At 34.0% G+C, this 25,938-nt stretch overlaps 2 protein-coding genes across 3 annotated transcripts; one reads left to right on the plus strand and one right to left on the minus strand.

The window, feature by feature from the left end:
- Nucleotides 1-12,695: 12,695 nt before the first annotated feature.
- LOC120085499 (putative disease resistance protein RGA4) lies at nt 12,696-17,118 on the minus strand. Of its 2 annotated transcripts, none has more exons than XM_039041500.1 (3): nt 13,577-17,118; nt 13,443-13,485; nt 12,696-12,974 (listed from the first exon to the last, which is right to left on the minus strand). In XM_039041500.1, exons 1-2 carry the CDS (start codon nt 16,965-16,967, stop codon nt 13,445-13,447), a joined length of 3,432 nt encoding a protein of 1,143 aa, XP_038897428.1. In that variant the 5' UTR covers nt 16,968-17,118; the 3' UTR covers nt 12,696-12,974; nt 13,443-13,444. The 2 variants fall into 2 exon arrangements, with proteins under 2 accessions (XP_038897428.1, XP_038897429.1); XM_039041501.1 differs by having other exon boundaries at nt 13,573-17,116.
- Nucleotides 17,119-20,905: 3,787 nt separating this feature from the next.
- Nucleotides 20,906-24,934, plus strand: LOC120084568 (dehydrin Rab18-like). Its single transcript, XM_039040372.1, has 4 exons — nt 20,906-20,993; nt 24,109-24,178; nt 24,580-24,622; nt 24,734-24,934. The coding sequence occupies exons 1-4, from the start codon at nt 20,906-20,908 to the stop codon at nt 24,932-24,934; spliced, it is 402 nt and encodes a 133-aa protein (XP_038896300.1).
- Nucleotides 24,935-25,938: the final 1,004 nt, after the last annotated feature.

Here is a 25,938-nt window from a genome sequence, read left to right on the forward strand (position 1 = left end):
GCCATTTGACACCTCAAATAACATTAGCAAAGTGGTCTAGGTATTGATTTAGGGAGAAATCCACTAAGAAATCAAAAATTGGATAAATCCACTATAAATCTCAATTTTCAATTTTAATTATATTTAATTTAAAACTAAACTAAATTAAATATAATTTAAGTTCAATTTCAAATATTTGAATTTTTTTAAATTAAATTAAATTAAATTAATTAAATAATAATAATTTAATATCAAATATTAAATTGATAAAATACCTAATTAAAACATGAAAGCCTATTCGTGTAATCATTATTTAAATACACGAACTCTCCAAAAACGTTAAATTTCAATCAATTTAAATGTTTAATTATATCGAATATAATTATCCATACCCTAAATTGAATTTGAACATTTCAAACTCACTCAATAGTCTAGTTCAAGGTTTAATCTTTTACGAGCTAATAAATGAACCTTATTGACCTACAGATCATGGGCTCCAATGATTTAAGATTAATTGACTAAACTCTTTAAATCAAACTAATCGATATTTGTTAACTACCGAGTCATATCACTATAACTCAATAGTTGCACTCTCCTCACTGTAGATATATTTCTGTCCACTTGATTTAACCATAATTAGTAAGTTCATCCTTCACAAGTCGTTCGTATTAACAGCTAGGTCAAAATTACTGTTTTACCTCTATAAATATATCTTGCTTCTTAAATCTTCACAAATCCTCTATTAAACAATTGATTTATAGTCCAACCAATAAACCAAACCCCTCTCTACCATGAGAAGGCGGGGCCCCTTTGTTCAACACTAGAAATCAGTACCTAAAGGAACCAAACCCCTCTCTACTATGAGAAGACCTCTTTGTTCAACACCAGAAATGAGTACCTAAAGGAACAACCTATCTGCTAATCCTAAAATGGGTAGGAGTAAATTTCATTTTTAGGTAATTTACATTAAATTATCTTGAAATATTTGGGCATAATTTTGATAAATTGGGGCTAAAATTTTAATTTGGGAGGCAAAACAATTAATTTTAAAAATATTTGTAAATAATTGGAATTTTAATTCAATTTAAGGGAAAATTAGATTAATTTATTTTGGGGAAGTGTGTTTTTAAATTGATTAAATATGTCAAAGGATGTAATTTATCTCAACTATTGGATTGTATGTTCCATTTAAATTTAGTTTGGAGGAAAAATTAAGTTAATTGGGTTGAAATTAATTTGATAAGAAATTTGAAACTTTTGGATTATTTTGGATAAAGATTTGAAAATAAAGAAAAGGAAAGAAAAGAATATTTTGGAAATTAAAATGAATATGAAATTTAAGAAGGAAAGGGGACATTGTGGTTCTAAATTTTTCATATTTAATTTTGGAGTTCGGATCCAAATTATAGAAGATAATTAATTTAAATTGAGTTGACAAGAGAAAAATAGATTTAATTTAAATTAATTAGACGGTGGATTTTCTAATTAATTAAAATATGGATTTCCTAATAAGAGAAATATCTTATTCAAAAAGGAAATCTAATCTATCAACTACTTCCAAGTTATGAAATCTCAAATAATTTAGGATTAGAAGTATTTTTGCTCTAAAAATACAACCATCCACTTCATTCCAAAGGGATGTCAATTAGAGAGAAAAAATCATGTTACTTTCATATTTTTTTTAACTATTCACTCTTGTGCATCCGCTGGTGCTGGGAATTTTTATTTAGTGAGTTATTGATGATTTTTTATTGGATTTCTTGATTGGTTCTTTAGTACACATTGAATTTTTGGGCAACTTGATTTACCTATATAATTTGGAGCATCGATTCAAGTTTTCTAAAGTAGTTAGTGTACTATTCGACAAGTTTCAGAGCCTTGGAGTGCATAATTGGTGAGTATTAAGACTATGAAACTTTTTGGACTAGTTATAAATGTTGAAAATTGGATTTTAATTCCTAAATTATGGTTTATGTATAGATTTAAATCTTTGAACGAAATTCGGAATAAATTTGGAGTAAACAAAGTGTTTGCAACATTAATTAAAGTTTTCATTTGATGTTGATTTCTTGGATTAAATTTAGAAATTTCAATTCGAGGTAAGTAATCTTATTACTGGAATCGTCTATGTGCCAGAAAATAGATTTAAGATTAATTTTGAGGATTCTAAGACTTCTTACATAAAGATGCATACGGATAAATAAGTTGACCTTAGTTATGTTTTGAAGTATGTTATGACTACCAGCATGAACTAAATTAATTTGTTATTATGATTTGCTAGATGAACATTGAGCTTGATGATACGTATTTGCATGTTGTGGGACTTCGTTTTATGTTGCATGTTATGTTTATGATAGTGGTAGTTACCTCTACCCATAATTAAACATCCACCAGAGGTGGTGATCTCCTTCGGGATTTCACTAGTGAACAATGTCCTAAGACATCTCAAGATGTTGAGGAAATAAGACAGATTCCCTATGCATCTATAGTAGGTAACCTTATGTATACCATGTTGTGTAGTAGGCCCAACATCTACCATACAATGGGAGTGGTCAGCAGATATCAATCCATCCAAGATTTGATCACTGGACAATGGTTAAAAATATTCTCAAGTATTTTAGGAGAACGAGAAACTATATGCTTGTGTATGGTGCTAAGGATTTGATCCTTACAAGATACACTAACTCTGATTTTTAGACTAATAAGGATTCTAAAAAATCCAAATCAGGATTAGTATTCATTCTAAATGGAGGGGCTATAGTATGGTGCGACATTAAGCAAGGATGTATTGCGAATTCTACTATGGAGGCAAAATTTGTAGCTGCTTGTGAAGCTACTAAACAAGATGTCTAGCTCAGAAAATTTCTGACGGATTTGGATGCCATTCCAAACATGACCTTCCCATCAACCTCTATTATGATAATAGTGGTGTTATTGCAAATTCCAAGGAGCCTCGAAGCTACAAACGAGGAAAACATATTGAGTGCAAATATCATCTCATTAAGAAGATTGTGCAATGAGAAGATTTGCTGGTCACAAAGATCGCTTTGGGGCACAATGTTGCTGATCCATTTACAAAGGCTCTCACGGCTAAAGTTTTATAGGGTCACCTGGAAAGTCTTGGTCTATGGGATATGAGTCATCTAATCTAGGGCAAGTAAGAGATTTTATTGTGTAAATTGTATACCCTAGTTTATTGTATTGCATTTGAAACTGCACAGCCGACTCGATTTAGAATAATGGGGAGATTATTGGACTTAGTGTCCTAAATCTTGTATATCTTGTAGTTTGTATTTTAAAAGTACATATTACTTATTTAATAAAATAAGAGGTATTTTATTTGACATTCAGACTACATTAATTTAATCCAATAAACTAAGATCCAATGTTATGTGATGTCATTTGAATAATATATGGTAGACATACAAGTGGTTCATGTTCAAGTTATAACCTAAAAGGTCTACAGTAAATGGATAAGGTTAGGTGCTTTATCTTGGTAACACTGCGAATACGACTCACTTTGTAATTGTTACACGGGTTATAAATGTTACAGACAATATGAGCCATATTGTTCATGTGGAGACATATGAGTAGGGTATTGATATGTCTTGAAAAGAGCTATGTGTTAAATCCCTCAATTTTACTTCAATTGTTTGTTTAAAATGTCTATTTTATAGGTAAAAATCCAATCCCAACATGTTTGGAGTCATCATGAGAAATTTAGAGCTTAATAGAGTCAAAAGAATCACCTAAGAATAAAGGAGTTGAAAAATTACCATTCTACCCCTCAAAAGAACCAATTTACATACTTTAGCATCACTCGGACCATCGCAACGCTCTCACTATAACATGGTCTAATTCTAGCTCAACGCTGTAAGACAGAATGCACCAAAATGCTGCAAAATAGGACATCATTGCAACGTTATACCCAACATTGTAATGCTTCAGACATTGATGGAAAAAAATAAATAAAACGTGTGTGCCTTTCGCAACGCAATGCTATAGTAAGTGTCAGCCTAGGGTCACAACACTGTGACCCTCAATAGATAAAAACTCAAACTTTTCAAGATTTCTAGAGGAGGAAGATTTTAAATTTTTTATAGAGAAGGGATTTTCAAATTGAATTTTGAGAGAAAACCCACGAAATTTCTTTTGCGTTGAGAGATTTCTTGTAAAAACCACAAGTCTTTTTGTGAATTCCTTAATGTATTTTATCAATTCTTCAATGGATTCTTTCAAGATTTCTCCAATTTTTGTAATTTTCTCGGAAAATCTTTAGCCTAGGTTTAAATTCTTGAGATCTTTTGTGTAATTTTCTTGAATATTTTGCATTCTTGAATGTTCTTGTGTTGAATATGAAGAGAATTTAATGGAAAAAAGTTGACGTCTTGATTCTGTTAGTTTGTTGTTAGCAATTCTTGCTTGGCATAATTATATAATACTAAGATAGATTGCAAAAATTAAGATTTCTTGTTTTAATTAGGACTTCTTTTCCAAAATCAATTCTTGGATTTCTTAATTTAGAGCATTCAGACAATTGTTCTTGAAATTTACTCTAATATGTTTCTTGAATGTGATAGTCACAAGAATCCTAGTTTCTAAAGCAATCTATAAGAACATGAATTTGCTGAATTTATGTTTTTTTACTTAGATTATGGCTAATTGATATGGTACGTGTTTCTTGAATGTCATAATCACAAGAACCCTAGTTTCTAAAGCAATCTATATGAACATGAATTTGCTGAATTTATGTGTTTTTTACTTAGATTATTGCTAATTGATATGGTATATGTTAATTAGCTAACTGGGTCTTTAGGGTTTTTACCCTATTGGATTATGGGATGTTTAATTTTCATGTATTTGTCGAGATCAATGAAAGAATTAATCTAGCTAATAAAGATTTCCCAAGAATCTCTCTCTATCGAATCTTTACTCTAAAAAAAAAAAAAAAAAGGAAGGTTTGTGTTACAATTCTAGTTACAATTGCTTTTATTTTAATTTTACTTAGTTCTTTAAAACCAACAACCCCCCCTTCCAATACCAATTTGTTATAATTTTGAATTCAAAAGTCAAATCTTACTAATTAATAGAGGTTCCTTGTGGATCGATCTCTTACTTTCGCTATAACTGCGTGTTAGTTTTAGTTGTTGTTTTAGTATTATAAATTTCATTTTTCTTGAGTTAAATTGAATTAACAACACCGGTTTTATCTTGGACAGGTATCCTGTATAAAGAGTATATACAAGACCGCACCACAAAATGATTCACTTCTCTTTATAACACCATTACTTGAAGAAACCAATATTTCACTAGGATGACCATATGTGACTTGACCTTAATCCTGATTGATTTGTGAACTCCTATTTTTTAGGATAATCCTTTGATCTGTATGGGTAAGAGTGGTCATGTTAGCCAACCCAACAAGCCTACCATTTTAGGGATTTGTTCGAGTAGAGAGTTGGAAACACACCTACACAAGAAGGAAATCATACCTTTCCAATCATAGGGAAAATAGATAAATTGCTCCCTTAACTACTGATTCTGGGTCTTGAACAATGAGGCCTTAACCTCTCACCGACCCGAGAAGTGTTAGTTTATAGTTGGACTATAAACTGTTTGTTCATTAGAGGAATCAGTAATATGTAAGGTGTTCGATATAACTACAAAGGTAAAATGGACCCAACTGTAGTTATGAGCAATTTGTGAAGGGTCGACTCGCTGTTGATTGGTTATATCCATGGACTCATAAATACATCTACAATACAAAGAGTGATGTTATCGATTTGTAATGGAGTGACCGGTAGTTAATGAATATTGATTGATTTAACTAAAAGAGTTTAATTGAATTATTCTCATGTCATTGGAGTTTCTAATTTGTCGGTCCATAAGGTCATTTTGTTAGCTCGCTGAGGATAGTAAAAAGAAATTATTTGAATGTTTAAAGTAATTAAAGAAATTTTATATTAATATGATTAATATAAAGTATAGTGATTTTTTATAGATATGATCTGTAATCCAAACTATATTATAAGAGAGATATATTTGAATAAGATTTAAGTATTAGATTTATATGAATTGAATCCATAAAGAGATATGCACGTACATATGTGATATTTGTATGTTAATTACTTAATTAACTTTACATTAAATTTGATTTAATATATAGTTATTTAATTTGTATGCTAATTAATTAAATAATAGTTAATTAATTAATTGGCTAAAAGGTGAAACTAGAAAAGCTCGGAGAAGGGGTTACCCTCTCTCCCTATAAATGTACTATTATAACCTTTTTAGAGTAAGGTTTGTTTTTGTGAAAAATGACCTAGCCTCCACTCTTCCTCTCTAATCTCTCTTCTCCAAAAAGAATTTCTCTTTAAAAATTTCTCCATCAAAAGGTCTTGGATCCCACACTTCCAATCCAATCCAATACTTTTGTTTTTTTTAATTCCAAGAGAATAACAAGGTAGCTTTAGAGGTGTTGTTCTTGTTTGTTGAGAAGCTTGAGATTGTTCGTGACCTTTGGAGGGGAAAACGTGAAGACGGAAAAGAATCCACAAGAGTGAGTTCATTTCTTCCCTTCTTCTTCATTATAAGCATGCTTAGGTCCTTTTGTATGTTTATCCTTTGAATATTTCCACGAGTTCACTAATTTTAGTATCTCACAAAATCGTTTTTCAAAATTGTAAGTCCATCACACGCTTTGAGCAGGAATTAAATTCCCTTCAATTGGTATCAGAGATTAATTCTTGTAATTTTTATTTTCGGCTTTTAGAAGCAAAAATTAGAGAAAATGGTGGGTTGTTTTCACTGCATTATGAATGTGGGTTTGCAAATAGACATTTTTGAATTTGGCACTTTAGATTACTATTTTTACTTGATTTGATCATGTAAGGGCCCATTTATTTTTGGCATTTAATTAGTAATCGAGTCTATAAATCTAGGCCACAAGTTTTGCAAGTGTTGCTGATGATCGGGATGAAAACAGAAGATTTTGATGTAATTTTGAAGAAAATTGTTGCATTCCATTCAATAAAATGTGTTGTGTAGTTGAAAATGTTTGAAGCATAATTTCATAGAGGGAAATATAATGGTAGAACAAATATATTTTTGTAAATATTATACATTAAGTTAAGATTAAATAAGGAGATTGTTGAAATGCCTTGAATCTGTTTATGACCCTAGGGTTTAGAGTAGTCCGCTATATAAACTCTCTAACTCTAGAGGCGCCGTTATGATGCAATTTTTCTGAAAATATTCTCTCTAATAATACTGTTCTCCCTTTGCCCGTGGACATAGCTAATACACTGTTAGTGAACCACGTATATCTGTGTGTCGATCTTCTTTATCTCTACGTTTCTTTTTGTGTTCTTTAATTGTTAAATTTCCAACAAACTGGTATCAGAGCCTTGTTAGGGTTTCTTCAAAATTCTGCATTTGTTTGACAATTGAAGATGTCTGGCGTAAAAATAAAGATCAAAAAATTTACCGGGAGGAACAGTTTTGGTTTATGGCAGATCAAGATGCGATCCCTGTTAAAGCAGCAAAGGCTGTGGCCGCCGCTGACGGGTAAGTCAAAGAAGGCTACCGTGGATGACGAAGAGTGGCATACTCTTGAGGAGAATGCTCATTCGACGATCATGCTATGTTTGGCTGATGACGTCATCATCGAAGTCGCAGATGAAGAAATTGCCGCCGGTCTTTGGTTGAAGTTGAAAAGTATTTACATGACAAAATCTTTAACCAAGAAGTTGTTTTTGAAGAAACGTCTGTATGATCTACGTATGCAGGAAGGTATGTCTCTAAGAGACCATCTTGATCAATTAAATAAAGTTTTATTAGATCTGTGTAACGTATAGGTTAAGGTTCATGATGAGGGTGCTGCCCTAATTTTGTTGACATCTTTGCCCCCATCGTATGAGACTTTCGTTGACTCGTATATTTGAGGGAAAGAAACTCTGATCTTAGAAGATACAAAGTTCATGTTTCTTATGAGAGAGGACTGTCAGAATGCAGGAAGTTCAGTTACAGGAAGTTAGGCATCTGGGTTAGCTGCTATAGGGAGCAAGGGACATAAGAATTTTGGTAAGTAGAAGTCGAACCAGAATAAAAAGTCTTTGAAGTCAAAGGGTTCTAGGTCAGATGATATTTGTAACATTTGTAAAGAAAAGGAACATTGGAAAACCGAATGTCCTAAGATAAAAAGGAATTAGGAAAAGAAGGAAAAGAGTGACAAAAGGGAAGCATCCGCCTCTGTTGCACAAGTTGAGATTGATTCTGAAGAAGTCAAGATCAATTCTAAAGGAGATCTAGATTTAGTTGTGAATGAACATTCACATTCTGATGATGTGTAGGTTCTTGATTCTGGGGCATCTTATCATATGTGTCCAAATAGAGAGTGGTTCTCAACCTATCAATAAATAGATTGAGGGAATGTTAGCATGGCTAATGGTGTTGTCTGCAAGATAGTTGGAATCAGCTCAGTCAAGATACGAACACATAATGGTTTCTTCTACACTTTAAAAGAGGTTAGGCATATTCCACTAATGATGAAGAGTTTGATATCCTTTAGTGTAATAGCAAGGGTTACAGTTTTGAAGGTAAAGGTGGAGCAATGTATGTTTATAAGGGTTCTAAGGTAGTTCTGAAAGGAATAAAGAGTGAAACACTGTATTTTCTATTAGGTTCCATGATAACAGGTTATGTTGTTGTTGAATCGTCGGTCGTTCATAAGGATGATATGACTAAGTTATGGTATATGAGACTTGGTCATATGAGTGAAAAAGGGATGCAAATTCTGTCAAAAAGGGATCTTCTTTGTGGGCACAAGGTGCAGGATTTTGAATTCTGTGAACATTGTGTATTTGGGAAGCTTCATCACAGCAAGTTTCCAAGAGGTGTTCATCATACAAAAGAGACACTTGATTATATTCATTCAAATTGTTGGGGACCTTCCAAAGTTGAATCTATTGGAGGTAGTAGGTACTTTTTGTCAATAATTGATGATTACTCAAGAATGACTTGGGTTTTTATGATGAAACATAAAAGTGAAGCCTTTAAGAATTTCAAGTAATGGAAGATATTGATTGAAAATCAAACTAGGAAGAAGATCAAAAGGTTGCAAACGGATAATGGTCTGGAATTCTATGGATCTGAATTTAATGAGTTCTGTAAAGCTGAGGGGATTGTTCGTCATCTCACTATTAGGGATACTCCACAACAAAATGGGGTTGCAGAACGTATGAATCAGACGTTGTTGGATAGAGCAAGATGCATGCTCTCTAATGCAGGGCTGGCTAGAAAGTTTTGGGCAGAAGAATTAAATAGATCATGTTATCTGATCAATCATGGACCTCACACAACTATTGATTGTAAAACACCTTACGAGGTGTGGTCTGGTAACCATGCAAATTATTCTTTATTAGAAGTTTTTGGTTGTACTGTCTATTATCATGTTAATGAGGGTAAATTAGAACCGAGAGCTAAAAAGGGTATATTTGTGAGTTTTGGAATGGAGTTAAGGGATATAGAGTCTAGTCACCTTCTGAGAATAGAGTCATACTTAGTAGGACTGTGATATTTGATGAAAATTCCATGCTTAACTCAACTGTAAAGCCTTTTGTGATGTCTATTGATGTGGGAGAAAGTAGTAGTGTTGATAAATAGGTGGAGATGTAATTCACTTCGGCTGTGAATGAATTATAACATCAAGGTGGAGAAGATCAACATGTTACAGAAACTGATGTGCAACCAGAAATTAATGTGCCTAGAACGTCAAAAGTTTCTTTGCCTAAGAATTCTAGATCACTCGTGATAGAGCTAGAAGAGTTAGTGTTGGACCTCCTATGAGGTATGGTTTTGAAGATATGGTTACTTTTGCATTGTAGGTTGCTAAAGAGGTGGATCCTCATGAGCCATCCACCTATAGAGAAGTTGTGTCATATGGTGAGTCTGCTCAATGGCTTGCTGCTATAAGGGATGAGATGAAATTTCTTGACAAAAATCAGACTTGGGAATTAGTTAAATGACCTAAGGAGAGAAAAATTGTCACTTGTAAATGGGTCTTCAAGAAAAAAGAGGGAATATCACATTCAGAGGGCATTAAATATAAAGCTTGAGTTATTGCTAGAGGGTTCACACAAAGGGAAGGAGTTGATTATAATGAGATCTTTTCACCAGTAGTCAGACATACTTCTATCAGGGTGTTACTAGCTATAGTAACACATCAAAATTTGGAACTTGAACAACTAGATATGAAGACAGCTTTCTTACATAGAGAGTTAGAGGAAGAGATTTATACTACCCAACCAGATGGGTTCCAGTGTCCAGGTAAAGAAGATTATGTTCGCAAGTTGAAGAAACCTTTGTATGGGTTAAAGCAGTCTCCAAGGCAATGGTACAAACGTTTTAACAACTATATGATTGGACTTGGCTATAATAGGAGTCCGTATGATTGTTGTGTATATCATAACAAAGCTAATGATGGTTCGATGATTTATCTACTTTTATATGTAGATGATATGCTCATAGTTGCAAAGTCCAAGTCTAATATTCTGAAATTGAAAAATCTTCTCAGTGCTGAGTTTGATATAAAGGATTTGGGTATTACTCAGAAAATTCAAGGTATGGAGATTTATAGGGACAGAGATAAGAATAAGCTCTTCTTGTTGCAGAAAGGATATATTCAGAAAATATTGTCCAAGTTTGGTATATCATCAGCTAAGCCTATAGATACTCGTAGTGCTGTAAATGTTCATTTGTCATCTGTGCTTTTACCACAGTCTGAAGCTGAGAAGGAGTACATGTCTCGAGTCCCTTATGCTAGTGTAGTGGGAAGTTTAATGTATGCTATGGTCTGTACTAGGCCTGATCTTGCCCATGCTGTTAGTGTTGTCAGCAAGTTCATGGGTCAACTTGGGAAGGAGCATTGGCAAGCCGTTAAAAGGATTTTTCTTTACCTTAGAGGTACATCTGATGTTGGTCTTGTTTATGGGAATTGAATAGAGTGTTTGGTGATCGGTTATTCTGATTCTGATTATGTTGGAGATGTTGACAATAAGAGGTCTATGGCTGGCTATGTGTTCACTCTTGGTAGTTCTGTTGTTAGTTAGAAGGAAACCTTATAGCCTACAGTTACTTTGTCTACTACTGAAGCAGAGTACATGGCCTTGACAAAAGCTGCTAAAGAGGGACTATGGCTGAGGGGGTTAGTGGGTGATCTTGGTTTGCATCATGACCAAGCTATTGTATATTGTGATAGTTTGAGTGCAATATGCCTAGCCAAGGATCAAGTTCATCATGAGAGAACTAAGCACATAGATATAAGATATCACTTCTTAAGAGGTGAACAAAGAGTTAAAGTGATGAAAATTGGTACTGTTGATAACCCTGCTGAGGCATGAGGGAGAAGTCTGAGTACGTCAGGCAATATTGATTTATGTTGCATTTGGTACATCTGTTATCTGGGAGAGAATTTAAGTCAAGGTGGAGATTTGTTGAAATCCCTTTAATCTATTTATGACCCTAGGGTTTAGAGTAGTGCGCTATATAAATTCTCTAATCCTAGAGATACCGTTGTAATGTAATTTTTCTGAAAACATTCTCTCTAATAATATTGTTCTCCCTCTGCCCGTGGACGTAGCTAACACACTGTTAGTGAACCACATATATCTGTGTGTCGATCTTCTCTATCTTTACGTTCCTTTTTGTGTTATTTAATTGTCGATTTCACAACAAAGATAAAATGGAGAAATACATTTTTGTTTATATTTAAATGATTTTTAGTAAAAATAAATTATCTATAATAATATACACTAGAGATTTTTATGAGAAAAAAAAAAGGACCAACATTGTATCATCTAAAACATGGTGGTAGTTTATAGATTGGACAATTTTTCTTTTTTTCTTTTTTTTTTTTTAATGAAAAATTAATAATTCAAAAAAAAGGAATTAATATTTCAAACAAAATATTTGAGGACAAAATAAGAATCGTTGAAGAACAGAAGAAGAATGCAAAATTAAATGAAAAAATAAAAAGAAATGACGTGAAAGGTAATATGGTAAGAAACAACTTGCAAAAGCTTCTAACTTACAACCTCCTCATTCCTGAAAATTAAGAATGAAACCTCCATGAAAACTCATACTTAAAAGCTTAAATAGCTCAAGATTTCTTTATAAATGACTTACCAACACAAAGTATTCGCCCAATCTTCATTCCGTTTTTTTTCTCCCGAATTATCCATATGAAATGCTCTGATTTTGTGTTTATTATTATTATTTTTTAATTAAAACAAATTAGCTTCATTATTTATTCATTTATATAAATTCTTATTCAATTCTACCATCAATTCCTTTTTATTTTACCAAAATTGTTTAATCAAAAAGTGGAAAGACAAATTTATCGTTAACATTATGGAAATTCCCCCCTTTTTGTCCCCTTAGCATCAATTTTTTTTTTTTTTTTTTTTTTACTTTTCATTTCTAATTAATTACAAACTCTTTTCTTCCAACAAAATATTTCAAAATTATGAACAATCCAAAATATACCAAGTTGAGTAGGTGATGGTAAAAGTAAGTCTTACAAGTTAAACCAAATTTTGATTACTGATAATTAAATTATCTCCTCTCGTATGAATACTTAATAAATATTAAGCAACCAAAAAACGATATAAACAAACACATAACACCAACAATTTTTAATGTGGAAAAATTTTCCCAAATTGCGAAATAAAAAACTACGTGACCATGGTCAGAAATTCCACTATCAATATTAATAGTCGGTACACTACATATATATATATATCAATTGAAAATATTACATTAAAAAAAAAAAAAAAAAGACAATATTACTTGAAAGAAAATGAAAAAAGAACAGTCTGTTAAAAATGGCACCCAATTACTATCATCTCATTCATTTACTTTGCTTTGAGTTCCTTCCTCCACCTATGCTTCTGATATAGAACAAATGACTTTATCCTCCTTAATGGAGCACTGTAAGACTAAAAAAATTGAACAAAAAAAAATTGAACTTAGTAATCCTTCAATTTCATTGTTAGATATTTGATTTAAAGTTTACAAATAAACACCTAAGCCAAAATAATTTCATTCTAAATTGGTAGGTTGTTAATCTAGAGAAAAAAGATGAGCAATTTTATCATTAACCACCATTTTGTGTTTGTTCTCAGATGACTTTTTAAATGTGAAGTTTTGGGATTTGACTTGTGCTGATGAAATCGGTCAAAGAATCAATACTGAATATTGCTTGGTGTATAAACTTTTTAAAGAGAAAAAAAAGGAAAAATGAATGAGAAGAAACATTCCATTGAGGAAAAAAGGTAGAAATTCTTAAATAACCAATGAACAAACCTAGTAGGTAAAGATGAATTTAATTATATATCACCAACAAAAATTATAACATGGTGTGAGTTGGAAGAGAAAGCAACGAGATAGACTATATATGTGCGTACCTTTATTCCTTATAGTGGTTAGATACACCAATATTGTTTGTGCCTGTAATGTGAGTAAAAAATATTGATAAAAAGGAAATGATTGTTTATATAAAGAAAGTAATTATAATAGGAAATAAATTTGCATTACCTACATCCCGTCAATAGATGGGTGATTTCAGTCCAATCGTCTTCATCTTCCTTTTCTTCATTCGTTTGAATCCGCAATTTGGGACAGTTTGAAATTCTCAACCCTCCTCCTCGTAAGGAGTGGTGGTGGAGAAATCCTTCCGGCAACGAGGTTAAATTGGGACAATCTTCAATAAAAAAATCTGACAGTGAAGTGAGGCGAGTGACTCCTTCTGACAACGAAGTTAAACTAGGACAATCCCAAATATGCAAGCGTGATAGGGAAATGAGGCGGCCGATATCTTCGGACAACAAAGGTAAATTTGGACACCTCAGAATTTCCAAACGTGATAGTGAAGTGAGTTCGCCAATTCCTTCAACACTCACTAAATTTGGACAATTTGATAGTGTCAAAGATTCAAGAGCTGGGATATATTTCAAACTCTTGGGAAAATACTCCAATTTGGGAATGTTTTCAAGCCGAAGTGTGCGGAGATTACTGAGTTTCTTCCATACTACATCATTATTATCCTCATCAACGTGATGGGAAGAAGACAATTGTAAAATTTTGCAACTTTCTATCGTAAGATACTCGAGATCTGTCATATTGCAGAATAACTCTTCTGGCAAGAGCTCGAGATCAATTTTTCCAATCTCCAGAGTACATAATTTAGACCGGGTTGAAGAAGAAGAAGAAGAATCTGTAGCCATTCTTATTACCATCTCAAAAAGTTGCACACTAACACCACATATTCTCAATGATTCCAAAGATGGATGTTGGGGAATAGAAGCCAACTGAGGACAATAAAAAATACATAATTGTGAAAGTTGATGAAATTTTGCTGGAAATGAGATTTTTGCCTTCCACCACCCTTTCAACTGAGGCATGCTCTCAATCCGTAGTTTCTCAAGGGATGGAAAGGAAGCTGATGAAGAAACAGAATTGCTGTTATCAATTATGTATTCGATATTGGGTAAGTATCCAAGTAGAAGATGCTTGAGATATGGAAATTGATCAAATCGAGGGAGATGCTGCAATTTTTCACAGTGTGAAAGCTCTATGCTAACCAAACCTCCCAGGAAATCAAAAGATACCCAATCACATAACTTCATTCCTCTAAATCCTTGTATACCCATTTTGCGAAGATTTGGATGTGGTTTTAAACAGTCCAAAACCCCCTCATCTTCATCATCATCATCATCTAAGGCATCAGCATCCGTGTCCCAATGTAATTCCAACTTTTGAATTCCAGACTTTTCTTCCAAGTATTTTGCATATTTTAAAACAGCAGTTGTGCAAAATTGTAAGTTTCGAATACATAATGATCCCTTCAAGCTTTTAAGTCCATTCAATTCACTTAAATCACCACCAATCTTATCCCTTCCTAATACAAACAAACTCAGTGTCTGAAGGTTAGTCATTCCACCTAATCCTTTAGGCATGTGCGTCAAAGCGAGGCAATTATATATATCAAGATGTCTAAGATTGATCAAATTATTAATATCTCTCGGCAATTTTCTTAGCCAAAAGCAGTAGCGAAGGATAAGTGTTTCCAAATTATACAATTTGGTAATAGAATTTGGTAGGAAATGTACATACATACCAGAAAGATTAAGATATCTCAAATGTTTCAACTTATCAATAAACTTGGGAGGATGACAACAACATCTGTCCAAATTCAATGTTCGTAATCGAAACAGGTTGTTATGATAAGTTTTCTTGAAAGAACGGAAAGAAGCACGACTATCAATATCCAATGTTCTCAGACTCTTTGCCTCAGTGAATGATTTTGGTACAACTTCCCTTGATACTGACCCTGAGCTTAAGAGAAATGAGACGTGTCGAGTCCTTTTGTCAATGGATCCAACGCCATCACTTACAACCACACATTCATTTTCTACTATTGAACATGCAAGATCATGTAACAAATCATGCATCTTGCACTTCTTGATGTCTCCCCATTTGTTTTTTCTTATGTCTTGAAAGAGTGACCTCCCCACTAACTCTTTAAAATAATCATCACCAACATCTTCAATTTCCTTCGTATTATGTGGTTGAATGAAACTTTGTGCCATCCATTGTTTTACCAATTCATCCTTTTGAAACTCATAATCTTTGGGAAACAAAGCACAATACATAAAACATTGCTTCAAATTAGGCGGAAGGTGGTTAAAACTTATCTTCAATATTGGTTGAATTTGATTATCTTGTTGGAAAATTGTGCCGAGTTCGTTGTCCTTTAATGATAACCACTCTATTTCCGTGTTTTTGAAATATAACAGACACCCAACTATTCTTATTGCAAGAGGAGAACCTTTCAACTTTGCTACAATCTCCTTACCAATTTTGACCAAATTTGAATTCTCAAGCTCTTCTTGGTTGTTCAAGAATGTCATTTTTCTAAACAAAACCCAAGAGTTGTCCTTGTCAAGTTCTTTTAAATGATGAAACCAAACTGTGTCAGAAGTCTGTGCAACTTGTTGGCTACGTGTTGTGATCAAAATCCTACTTCCGTTGGCACCACCCATTAGAAATCTTTTTAGACCAATCCATTTTTCATGGCTTTCATTCCACACATCATCCATGACCAACAAGTACTTTTTTCCATTAATTTTCTCTCGAAGCATACTTTGTAATTTATCCAACTGAAGGGGCTCAGGTTTCTTTTCTTCGATAGACTCTAAAATCTTTTCGACAATTACTTTAACATCAAACTCTTCAGAAATACAAACCCATAGTTTCAACTTAAAATGTTCGTTTATCTTGTTATCATTATAGACAGATTGAGCAAGTGCGGTCTTTCCTAATCCTCCCATGCCAATTATTGAAACCACTTCAACATTATCCTTTTTGGTGCTTGTATCCAATAGAAAATCTATAATAATCTTCTTATCATCATCCCTACCAATCACTTCTCCCTCAGAAATAAAAGAGGAAGTCTCTGGTATCTTCCTTAACTCAGTATCTGGAATCTCCCTCATACGCACAGAAAGGTGGAGTTGAGCTTTATCAGCAGCAATAGCATCTAGTTTCTCCCTAACTTGTTTAATTTTTTGACCCATTTTGAAACCAAATGAAATCTGATTAGATTTGGAGAAGAAGATACGTACTTGTTTGGTGATTCTTCTATCTTTGGTAAGAATTTGTCTTCTCAAGGTTTCATAGGAGAATTCATCAATCAAATCATCAATATCATAGAAAACCTCTCTAAGCTTTGAAATCCAATCCTTGACTGCGTGGCTCATGGATTGCTGCTCCTCTGCATCGAGAAGCACAGCTTTAATGACCGAAAGAGTGTTTTGGAGTTTGTCAAACTCATCATTGACTCCCCACAACGATGCAAGCTCTCGAAGTGCAGAAGAACCCACTTTGGTTATAACATTTGCAGCAACATTAAACAGAATAGAATCCGCCATGAATGAAAACTGATCCGTTTTAGGTTGTACAGATCAAATTTTGGAGGAAGGCCGAGAAAAGGTTATGGAGTGGGAATGAGGACTTTAGGCTGGGCAAATATTTGTATTGTGCAATTATTGTTGCAAGGCTAAAACAAAAGTCTTGGTCTATTTAAAAATGTGCGGTGGGGTGGATACAACAAAAGTCTTGGTCTATGCACACAAATAATAATAATATTGTTCGTACACCACTTCTGTGAGATGCTTTTCTTTTGTTTGGGCATCTTTTTGTTTCTTTCCAAAATGGAGATGTTGGTTTAACTAAGCACATTTAAATCCCTCATGTTTGAATTAATTTTTTAAGAACTTAAAAAGCTAATCCAAACAAATTCTTAGGAAAAAAATTTTAAATTATTACTTCGATACGAAAATGGTTTCAATACAATGGACTTAAAAGAACAAATTAAAATAATATTTTTAAGTAAAACAAAGTCTGGCTAAAGAGCCGAATCTGACGAATTAGCCATGGATGAAAAACAAGTGATCAAGACACGTGAGGTTGAGTTAATATTTGAAGTATAATTATTATTATTTTTATTTTTAAAATGGTGTAATTATTATAGGAACAATAGAGTAGACTTATGTGCATCTCACTTTAATTATATATAAAAAAAATTAAAAATATTTTAAAAAGAAAGTGAGAAAGGTATCTATTAAATAATATTCATATGAAATTATGATAGGACAATTGAGTGAATACACCTACAAAATACACTAAAAATTTTATTATTATTATATTACAAGGATACTTGGATTTAGCTGATTTTTTAAAAATATGAAGTCTCGGTTCATGCACTTAAATAATGGTCCTTCTTTTAGAAGTGGATGTGTTAGATTTTTCAAAAATAAATCAATTTCAATATTTTCCATATTTTCCAAAGTGGCGGCTTTGTGCATATGACATACTTCTCTCTTTCTTTCAGCTTGGTCTCATGGACAAACGATATTTTTTCATTGTCCAACAAGAAATTAGGAAGTAATAATTATTATGGCCAAAGAAAACAAACAAGCCAACTTTAAATAATGAAAAAAAGATTAAATCATTATCAATTAAAGTAATAGAATAAAGTGTTACTTTCATAAAAGTCTACAATAAAAATAGTAACGTCTACAAAATAAACATAGTTTTAAAAATTCTAACTATTAAATGAGTCTAAGTTAGTTTTTGAAGTTTTTTTTGTTATTAATTCTATAAATTGCTTCACATTTCCAATGATATGCAAACTATTTTTTATGATTTTTTAGTATAATAGAGGTGGAGATTCTAACCACATATCTTTTGGTCGTAAGTATATACTATACTAGTTAAATTAAGTTATTTTGATGGTTATTATTTATAAATTATTGCATCCAAAATTAGTCTACCATTTGATATTGAATTAAAACAAATTCGACATGCGTGTGAGAATTAAAGAAATTAAATATAGAACCTATTGATATACCCTAGTAACCTACATTGGATTCATTTCTTTTAACAAATTCATTATTGGTTATTAATATTAGACTGATTTATCTATTATAGTACTTCAATTTTTTAAAAAATACAATTTGAATTTTTTAAAAAAAACAACTTGATAATCAATTTAACATAGTTAAAGAATTTTTAGACAAAAACAACTTAGACAATTTTGATGCTTTTGATAACTGCAAAGACATGTTGCATGATATTTTGTCAATAAAAAATCAGTCAACTTTATCTATAGTAACAACATGGAATTGAGTCTTTACGCCTAAAATTTGACTTCATTTTTTTCCTTTTTAGAAATTGCCGTTCCTTCGACATTAATGGGTTAAATTGAGAAAAAGGGGAAATATGGATGCAAAGCTAAGAAACTAAATAAATAGCATGCGTTCTAATTTTACCATTCCTTGGACTACCTCTTGCATGAGTTAAACCAAATTTAGCTATTAATTAGATTATCTCTTCTCGTGTGAATATCTAATAGGAGTTAAGCAACAAAAAAAATGATATAAGCAAATACGTAACACCAACAATTTTAACGTAGAAAACCGTCTCCAAATCTCTTTCCTTCCACCATCTATGCCTCTGTTATAGAGCAGATAATGGTCGTCTCCTCCCTTTATTTAGAAACAAGTGCAAAAGCACTGAGAGATTCAAACACATAACACCAATAATTTTAACGTGGAAAAACCTCTCCAAATTGAAGAGTAAAAAAACCATGTGATCGTAGTCGAAAACTCCACTACGTCATTAAATAATAATAGACAATACACAACACATATTGACAATGTTACGTTCTCTTTTAAAGAAAAGAAAAAAAAATTACAAAATTAATTGAAAGGAAATGAAAAAAAAATAGGAAAAAAAAAGTCTGTTAAGGTGGCACCTAACTATACATCTGATTCATTTCACTTTATGCTTTGGGCAAATCTCTTTCCTTTCGTCACCTGTGCCTGTGTTATAGAGAAGGTAATGGTTGTCTCCTCCTTTTATTTAAAAACAAGTGCAAAACATTGTGAGATTCAAAAAAATCAAACTCAATCGTCCGTCAATTTCAATGATAGAGACGTGGGGTAATATTTAAAGAATAAAAAAAAGCTAGAAATTGTATATATAACAAAGGTGGGGTTGTGTGAATTTGAAGAACACATATTCAAGGTAAGAATGTATGCATACCTTTATTACTTCTAGTTGAGGTAATATCAAGCTATCACTACTACAAAAACCACATTACTTGACATTTGAAATTTTTTAGTACTTGATGTTTCTTGTCCCAGATAACTATGATCTTCTCTTTCACAGTCACAAACTACTAAGAATTAACGGTCAGGACTCAGAGGAGGCTGTATGCTTAAGGCTTGAAAACTCTTCTGTTGTTTACCTGATGGTAGCTCAATCGTGTAGACAAAGCTCCAAAGATGTAGACGATAGTTCAATTATGTAAACGATAGAATGAAACACTAGACGATCATGTAGACGACAGTTGATTAGAGCTAAACGATTGTATAGACGATAACTAAAGAGCTAGACAATAGGACGCAGACCTAAATGATCTTGTACACTATGCAATAGGAACTAAGAGATCGTGTAGAAGATACCTAAGTAAATGCTAATTGATCGTAGAGTAAGAAAGGAGGAATGCAAGAGTCTAAGTGGTACGGCCAAAGGCCTACGTCCACTGTGCAAATTGGGAGGGTCTCTTTTATTACTTCCTCTTCAAAGTTATTACAAAATAAATGTCTTACTCTCTCTCCTTTTTTCTTACGTTCTTCTCACATTCGTTTTCCTTTTATACATAGGCATTCAAGGTTAACAATGAAGCTCTAATGATTACAAGAATATAATGAAAAGAAGACGAAAACGTTTCAATTACCTGCAATCTTATTTTCTTGTCTTCGGTTCCTTCTATAACAATCTCCACCTTTATAAGCATCTAGAGTACCTTTCCATCTTTTCTTGTTGAGCTGACTTGAGCTAACCTTTTTCATGTAACTCAAATCAGAGAAGGTACAAGTATCGACCAAGCTTGCTTAGTGGAATTGTTTTGGTCAGCATACCAGCTGCATTGTCTCAGGTATGCATCTTCACTACCTTAACTTCCCCTTTCTCAATCTCCTGTCTGATAAAATGATACTTAATATCAATATGCTTGGTTCTGTTGTGAAACTGTTGGTTTTTAGATAATTAGATTGTGTTTTGGTTGTCACAATATATTCCGACCTTTGTTTGTTGATAATTAGTAGAAATGCAAGTTGTTATACCCTTTTATTTAGAATTATGAGGGCTAGCAAGTAGAATATGCGGTGATTATACTAAGAATTCATATGAAAAGTGAGCTTGCGTCGATCAGCATCGAAAGTCTCAACTAACCCAATATTATGCGTTATTCTGCGTCAAAATATCTATCTTTTGTAGCTATCTCAGGAATTGATCGCATATGGAGTATCCTGCCATTGCAAATGCGATCGCATATGTTCATCGAATGGATGTTGTGGCCATTAACCGGATGCGTTCATCGCATAGAGGTTGCAGCTACAGAGTAATAACCATAATAAAGGGATGAATGCAAGGGTGGTGGAATGCGATGGTACTTCGGAAAGCAAGCATGAACACATACCTTGGGAGTATCAAAAGATGATGTTGCCATTTCACCTATCACGCCGTTAGTAGCAGAGATTCAGAGCAGGACCATTAATTCTATCGGTGATCGAGCTTTATAAATAAAGCCTTTGAGCCCAATTTCAAATCATCCGAGCTTCTGCCTTAAGGCAGATCCTTGTGATCACAGATGAGAGCGTGAGAAGACATTCTTTAAGAGTTCTTCATTCCTTCAACCATTTCGAGTGACGACCAGAGCTTTTCCGGAGATAGATCTCGAGAGAGACTACTCCACCGCCCTTCCATGACACCACCGGCATCCTTGACACACATTTGATGGAAGCAAGATATTGCCTACATCTGGCCCTTCATCTCTCTTCTATCTCTGTATTGTATTACATTTTGGCTTAAGATATTAATACATTTTGTAATCAATGCATCTCTTTATTTCCTTTATTTCCATCTTCATTTACCTCTTCTTTATCATCTGTTACTTTCATTACAACGACTAAGTAAGATTGCTAGAGTATCGCATACTTAATCATCCGACATAAACATATGAAGCATGTAGCGAACCACCGAGAGGTGTGCGTTGCGCGAGTATAGTGAGTAAATCCTCTTTGCTTGGTGTGAGGCTATAGCAACGCTTGTCTATGAGCGGTCGCAATGTTTGTCTATGAGTTGATCATCGGCAACTAACTGCCTGAGAGGGTAAGTAGTGGAACTCACCGAGCAAAGTAAGCAGTGTTTCTAGAGATAGGAATAATCTTATGTCAACCATGCTTTATTTGATCATCTTGTCTTATGAGTGCATCATTCATCATTTGGACATACTTGAGAGAGTAGTCTAAAAACCAAATCTAGGCTTGAGAGAGTCAGATTGGATTGCATGAGCAAGAGTAGAGGCTTAGGAATAAGTTCTATTTGCTATTACATAGCGCATGTGCCCTAAAACGAGGATATGGTGGTATGCGGTCACCTTATCTTATGTGTGTTAGCTCGCATAAGCAAGAATAGAGACTTAAGACATAAGTCCTATCGACATTATCGCATATGCATCGCATGTGTCCTAGACAATTGTATATAACATGATCGCATAACTTGTGTTGGCTGGGGTTACTCTTGCGATCAAGCTTAGTGATGCGGTGAAGTCATCCCCACCACCATTTTATCTATTTTTCCTTGCATCTTATTACACGTTAACAATTGTCGCGTCTCTACCAACTTTCATAGTCTTACTTCCATTGCTTAATCTATTTAGTTAGGAGTAGGAGTAACGCATAGTCCTTAAACTTCATTATTCTTTTATTCTTCGCCGCAATCACATCACTTCACAACATTTAGCCACAAATCCCTGAGCTCGACATCGGATCACCTGAGAAACTTGCGATCTCGTGATACTTGGCGAGAGAGTAAGAAAACCTATGGCAGGAACACATGGTCATCGCATAAGTTCTTAGACGCATATTGCATATCCCTTAGTCCAACGCATGACCAGTGACGCATGGAGAACGAATGCATACACATATATTTACTCTCCATTTTCCATGCATCATTTGTATAATGGCAAAATCGTTTATTAAACCTTTCAGCCACAAACCTTCTTTCACAGCTTCAGACCACTACAAGAATTTTGGACTTCAATGTCGGTTGGAAAAAGTGAAACCAGATGTATAATGTCGGTTTTATTTTTTTTTTAAAAAAAACGGATGTTTAATGTCGGTTTTAAATCGACACTGTAGGTATACCTTTAATGTCGGTTTAAAACTGATATTAAAGATCCACTTTTTTTTTTTTAAAAAAAAAAAAAACCCACTCCCCCCCATTTTTTCATTTCCCGCTTCCCCACCCCAATTTATTTTTCATCTCTTTTCTAAACCTATTTTCCCCATCAGCCACCTCCTCACTCCCTGGACCTCGCCACACCTTAGATCTAGTCGTGGAAGATTTGTCGTTCTTCACGTGTAGCCATAGTAGATCTAGTTGTCTTCTTCTAGGAGATCTGCCATCCATTACGTTGAAGCCCAACGTTCGTTCCGTTGTTGAAGGTACAAGCCCAGCCGTCCATTCAGTTGAAATCGAGCCATTAAAGTACGAGATCAGACTCATCAGATTCAGAATAAGTTAACATTTCAGGTGTTGGAGAGCTTACTGGTATGTCGTTCTGTATTAAAATTTGAGAGTATTATCAATATCTGCAAGTTTGATTATGTCTTTACAATCATTCCATGAATGGCAGAAATGTGGCATTTTTGCTTGTATCAGTGCACTGAAGCACATTTTTACTTCATGATATCTCTAAAGTTCTTGCAGTTGCTGTTTATTAGGAAGATAAAGTTATCATTACCATATTCAAGATTGATTTTGCTCCTAATAATTTGTTTTCAAGTTTGATCTCTCTGGAAAGTGTCAAGTTGAAGAAAAAGAAGAAACACAAGAGTACAGAAAGGCCCAGGTTAGTAATTCTTTTGACATTTTTCCAGCACCATTTGTTACATAAGTGTGCCATATTCAGATATTCCAATCCTGCAGACCACAACATATATTTCTCCGCCCAAATCCCTCTTGCTCTCGCTCATAAAGGCCAAATCCCTCCCCTCTCGCCCAAGTCCATCCCTCTCACTCTCACTCATAAAGTCCATCGCTCTCGCTCATAAAGGCCAAATCCCTCCCCTCTTGGCTCTCGCTCAAGTCCATTGCTCTCGCTCTCGCTCATAAAGTCCATCGCTTTCGCTCATAGTCTCTGTAGCACAGCCGTCTCGCTCTCGCTCGTCCCTCGTCCCTCCGCTCGCACTGGCGCTCGATCTCGCTCATACCTCCCCTCTCGCTCTTTCACATAAAGTCCCCATCGCTCTCGCTCATACCTCCACTCTCGCATATTGTGTGGTGGTTTAATATTTGGTGAAATTTTTCTAAAACATAAACGTCAAGTGAGTATCCCTTATGCACATTCCCAATAAACACGGTTAGTTGAATATGAATTCTTATAATATTCACTTTCAATCCTTTGTCTTAAACCTTTTTTGTTTGTATATTTTTTAGGTGTTTGGAAGGGATGGGGAGGAGATGGATTTCTTGCAACAGTAAGGGATTCAGGTGAAAATTGTTCTTGGTAAGTGCATTTTTGAATGCTTGCAATTTGTAACAAAAAGGCTATTGCTGATCGAGAGCGCCATGTTGCACCAAAAAAGGAGATTTGTGTTTCTATTGTTTTGTTCTAAGTAGAAGCTTTCATGAACATTGAGGCATATTAGTATTTTCCTGCTTTTTATTTGAAGAGCAAGGATGTTAGCTGTTACCTGTTCATGAAAAACAAGTTTATAATGTTTATAATGTTTTTTTTTTTTTTTGGGATTGATTAAGGCATTTGGATCAATTGGGGATGACTGCCACATTTAATCATCAGTTTTTTTTTTTTTTATTATTTGAAGAGCAAGGTTGTTACTTGTTACCTGTTAATGAAAAACAAGTTTATAATGTTTATAATGTTTTTTTTTTTTGGGATTGATTAAGGTATTTGGATCAATTGGGGATGACTGCCACATTTAATCATCAGGTTTATTGTAGACAAGCCTTGATTGGTGGAAATTATGCTTTGCTTAATACCATTTCTTTTATCACTTCTTTTATCCCTAATCCTGATTATTTTATTGTGAAAATGTGTCAGTCGGAAGATGACAGTCATGGAGGGAGGAGGAAGAAGGGGCTGAAGGAGGAGGTAAAGGAAAAGATGCCAAGACATCATCATGAGCCCCAGGTAATGTCATCCACAACGCTGGGCGGTTATTCATCGGCCCAGTACGAAGGGCAGCATGAGAAGAAGGGAATAATGGAGAAGATCAAGGAGAAGCTATCGGGACATCACTAAGGACTTGCACTCCTCATGTTTGTGTATACTAATAAAGTAAAGTTACTACTGTGAATTTTAGAAAGGAATGGACTAAATAATTTGGTGGTTATGGTTGTGTGTGTTCGTGTTATGTAATTTCTGGGTTGTGAGGTATAAAGTATTTTTATTATTATTGTCTTCATCTTTGTGTGTGTACATTTATTTTGTTTATCTGGTTATTTTTTTGGGGGGGAAAAAGAACCTGGTGATGTGTCAGTTTTATTTATTGCACCCTTGACATCTCATTTTCTTTTGCTTTTAATGACATTATGCTTTTAATGTCGGTTGCAACCAACAGACTTTAATTACTAAAGCCTTTTAATGTCAGTTGCAACCGACATTAAAGACCTTCAATGTCGATTGCTTGAAGCCCTTTAATGTCGGTTTAAAACTGACATTAAAGGGCTTTAATAACACTATCTTTAATGTCAATTGCCAACCGACATTAAAGCCCAAATTTCTTCTAGTCGACAGTGTTATAAACTTAGCCTCTGTTGCGGAAAGGGCCACAACAGATTGCAAACTAGCCTTCCAAATTATCAAACTATTTCCCCATAGGAAAACACAGCCTGGTAGTGCGTGCCTTCTGTCCAAATCCCCTGCATAATCTGCACCAACATAACCATACACTTCATCATTGGATGACTCATTCTTCCTATATAAGACCCTTTCTTCCTTTGATAAACACAAATACCTCAGTATCCATTTGACTGCTTCCCAATGTCGTTTACCAGGGTTTTCCATGTACCTACTGACCATACTTGTAGCATAGGACAGATCTGGTCTTGTTGAAGTCATTAGGTACGTCAGAGATCCCATTACTTGGGAATAGGGAACAACCTTCATATGGTTTATGTGATTTTCATCAGTACTTTTAGGACTGTTTGCAGCTGAGAGCTTCAAGTGAGGTGCAAGAGGAATGCCAACTCGTTTAGCACCCTCCATTTTGTACCTCTCCAATATTTTTCCGCAGTATTCTGATT

The sequence above is a fragment of the Benincasa hispida genome, chromosome 9 (genome assembly GCF_009727055.1).
Source record: "Benincasa hispida cultivar B227 chromosome 9, ASM972705v1, whole genome shotgun sequence".
NCBI classification, from domain to species: domain Eukaryota; kingdom Viridiplantae; phylum Streptophyta; class Magnoliopsida; order Cucurbitales; family Cucurbitaceae; genus Benincasa; species Benincasa hispida.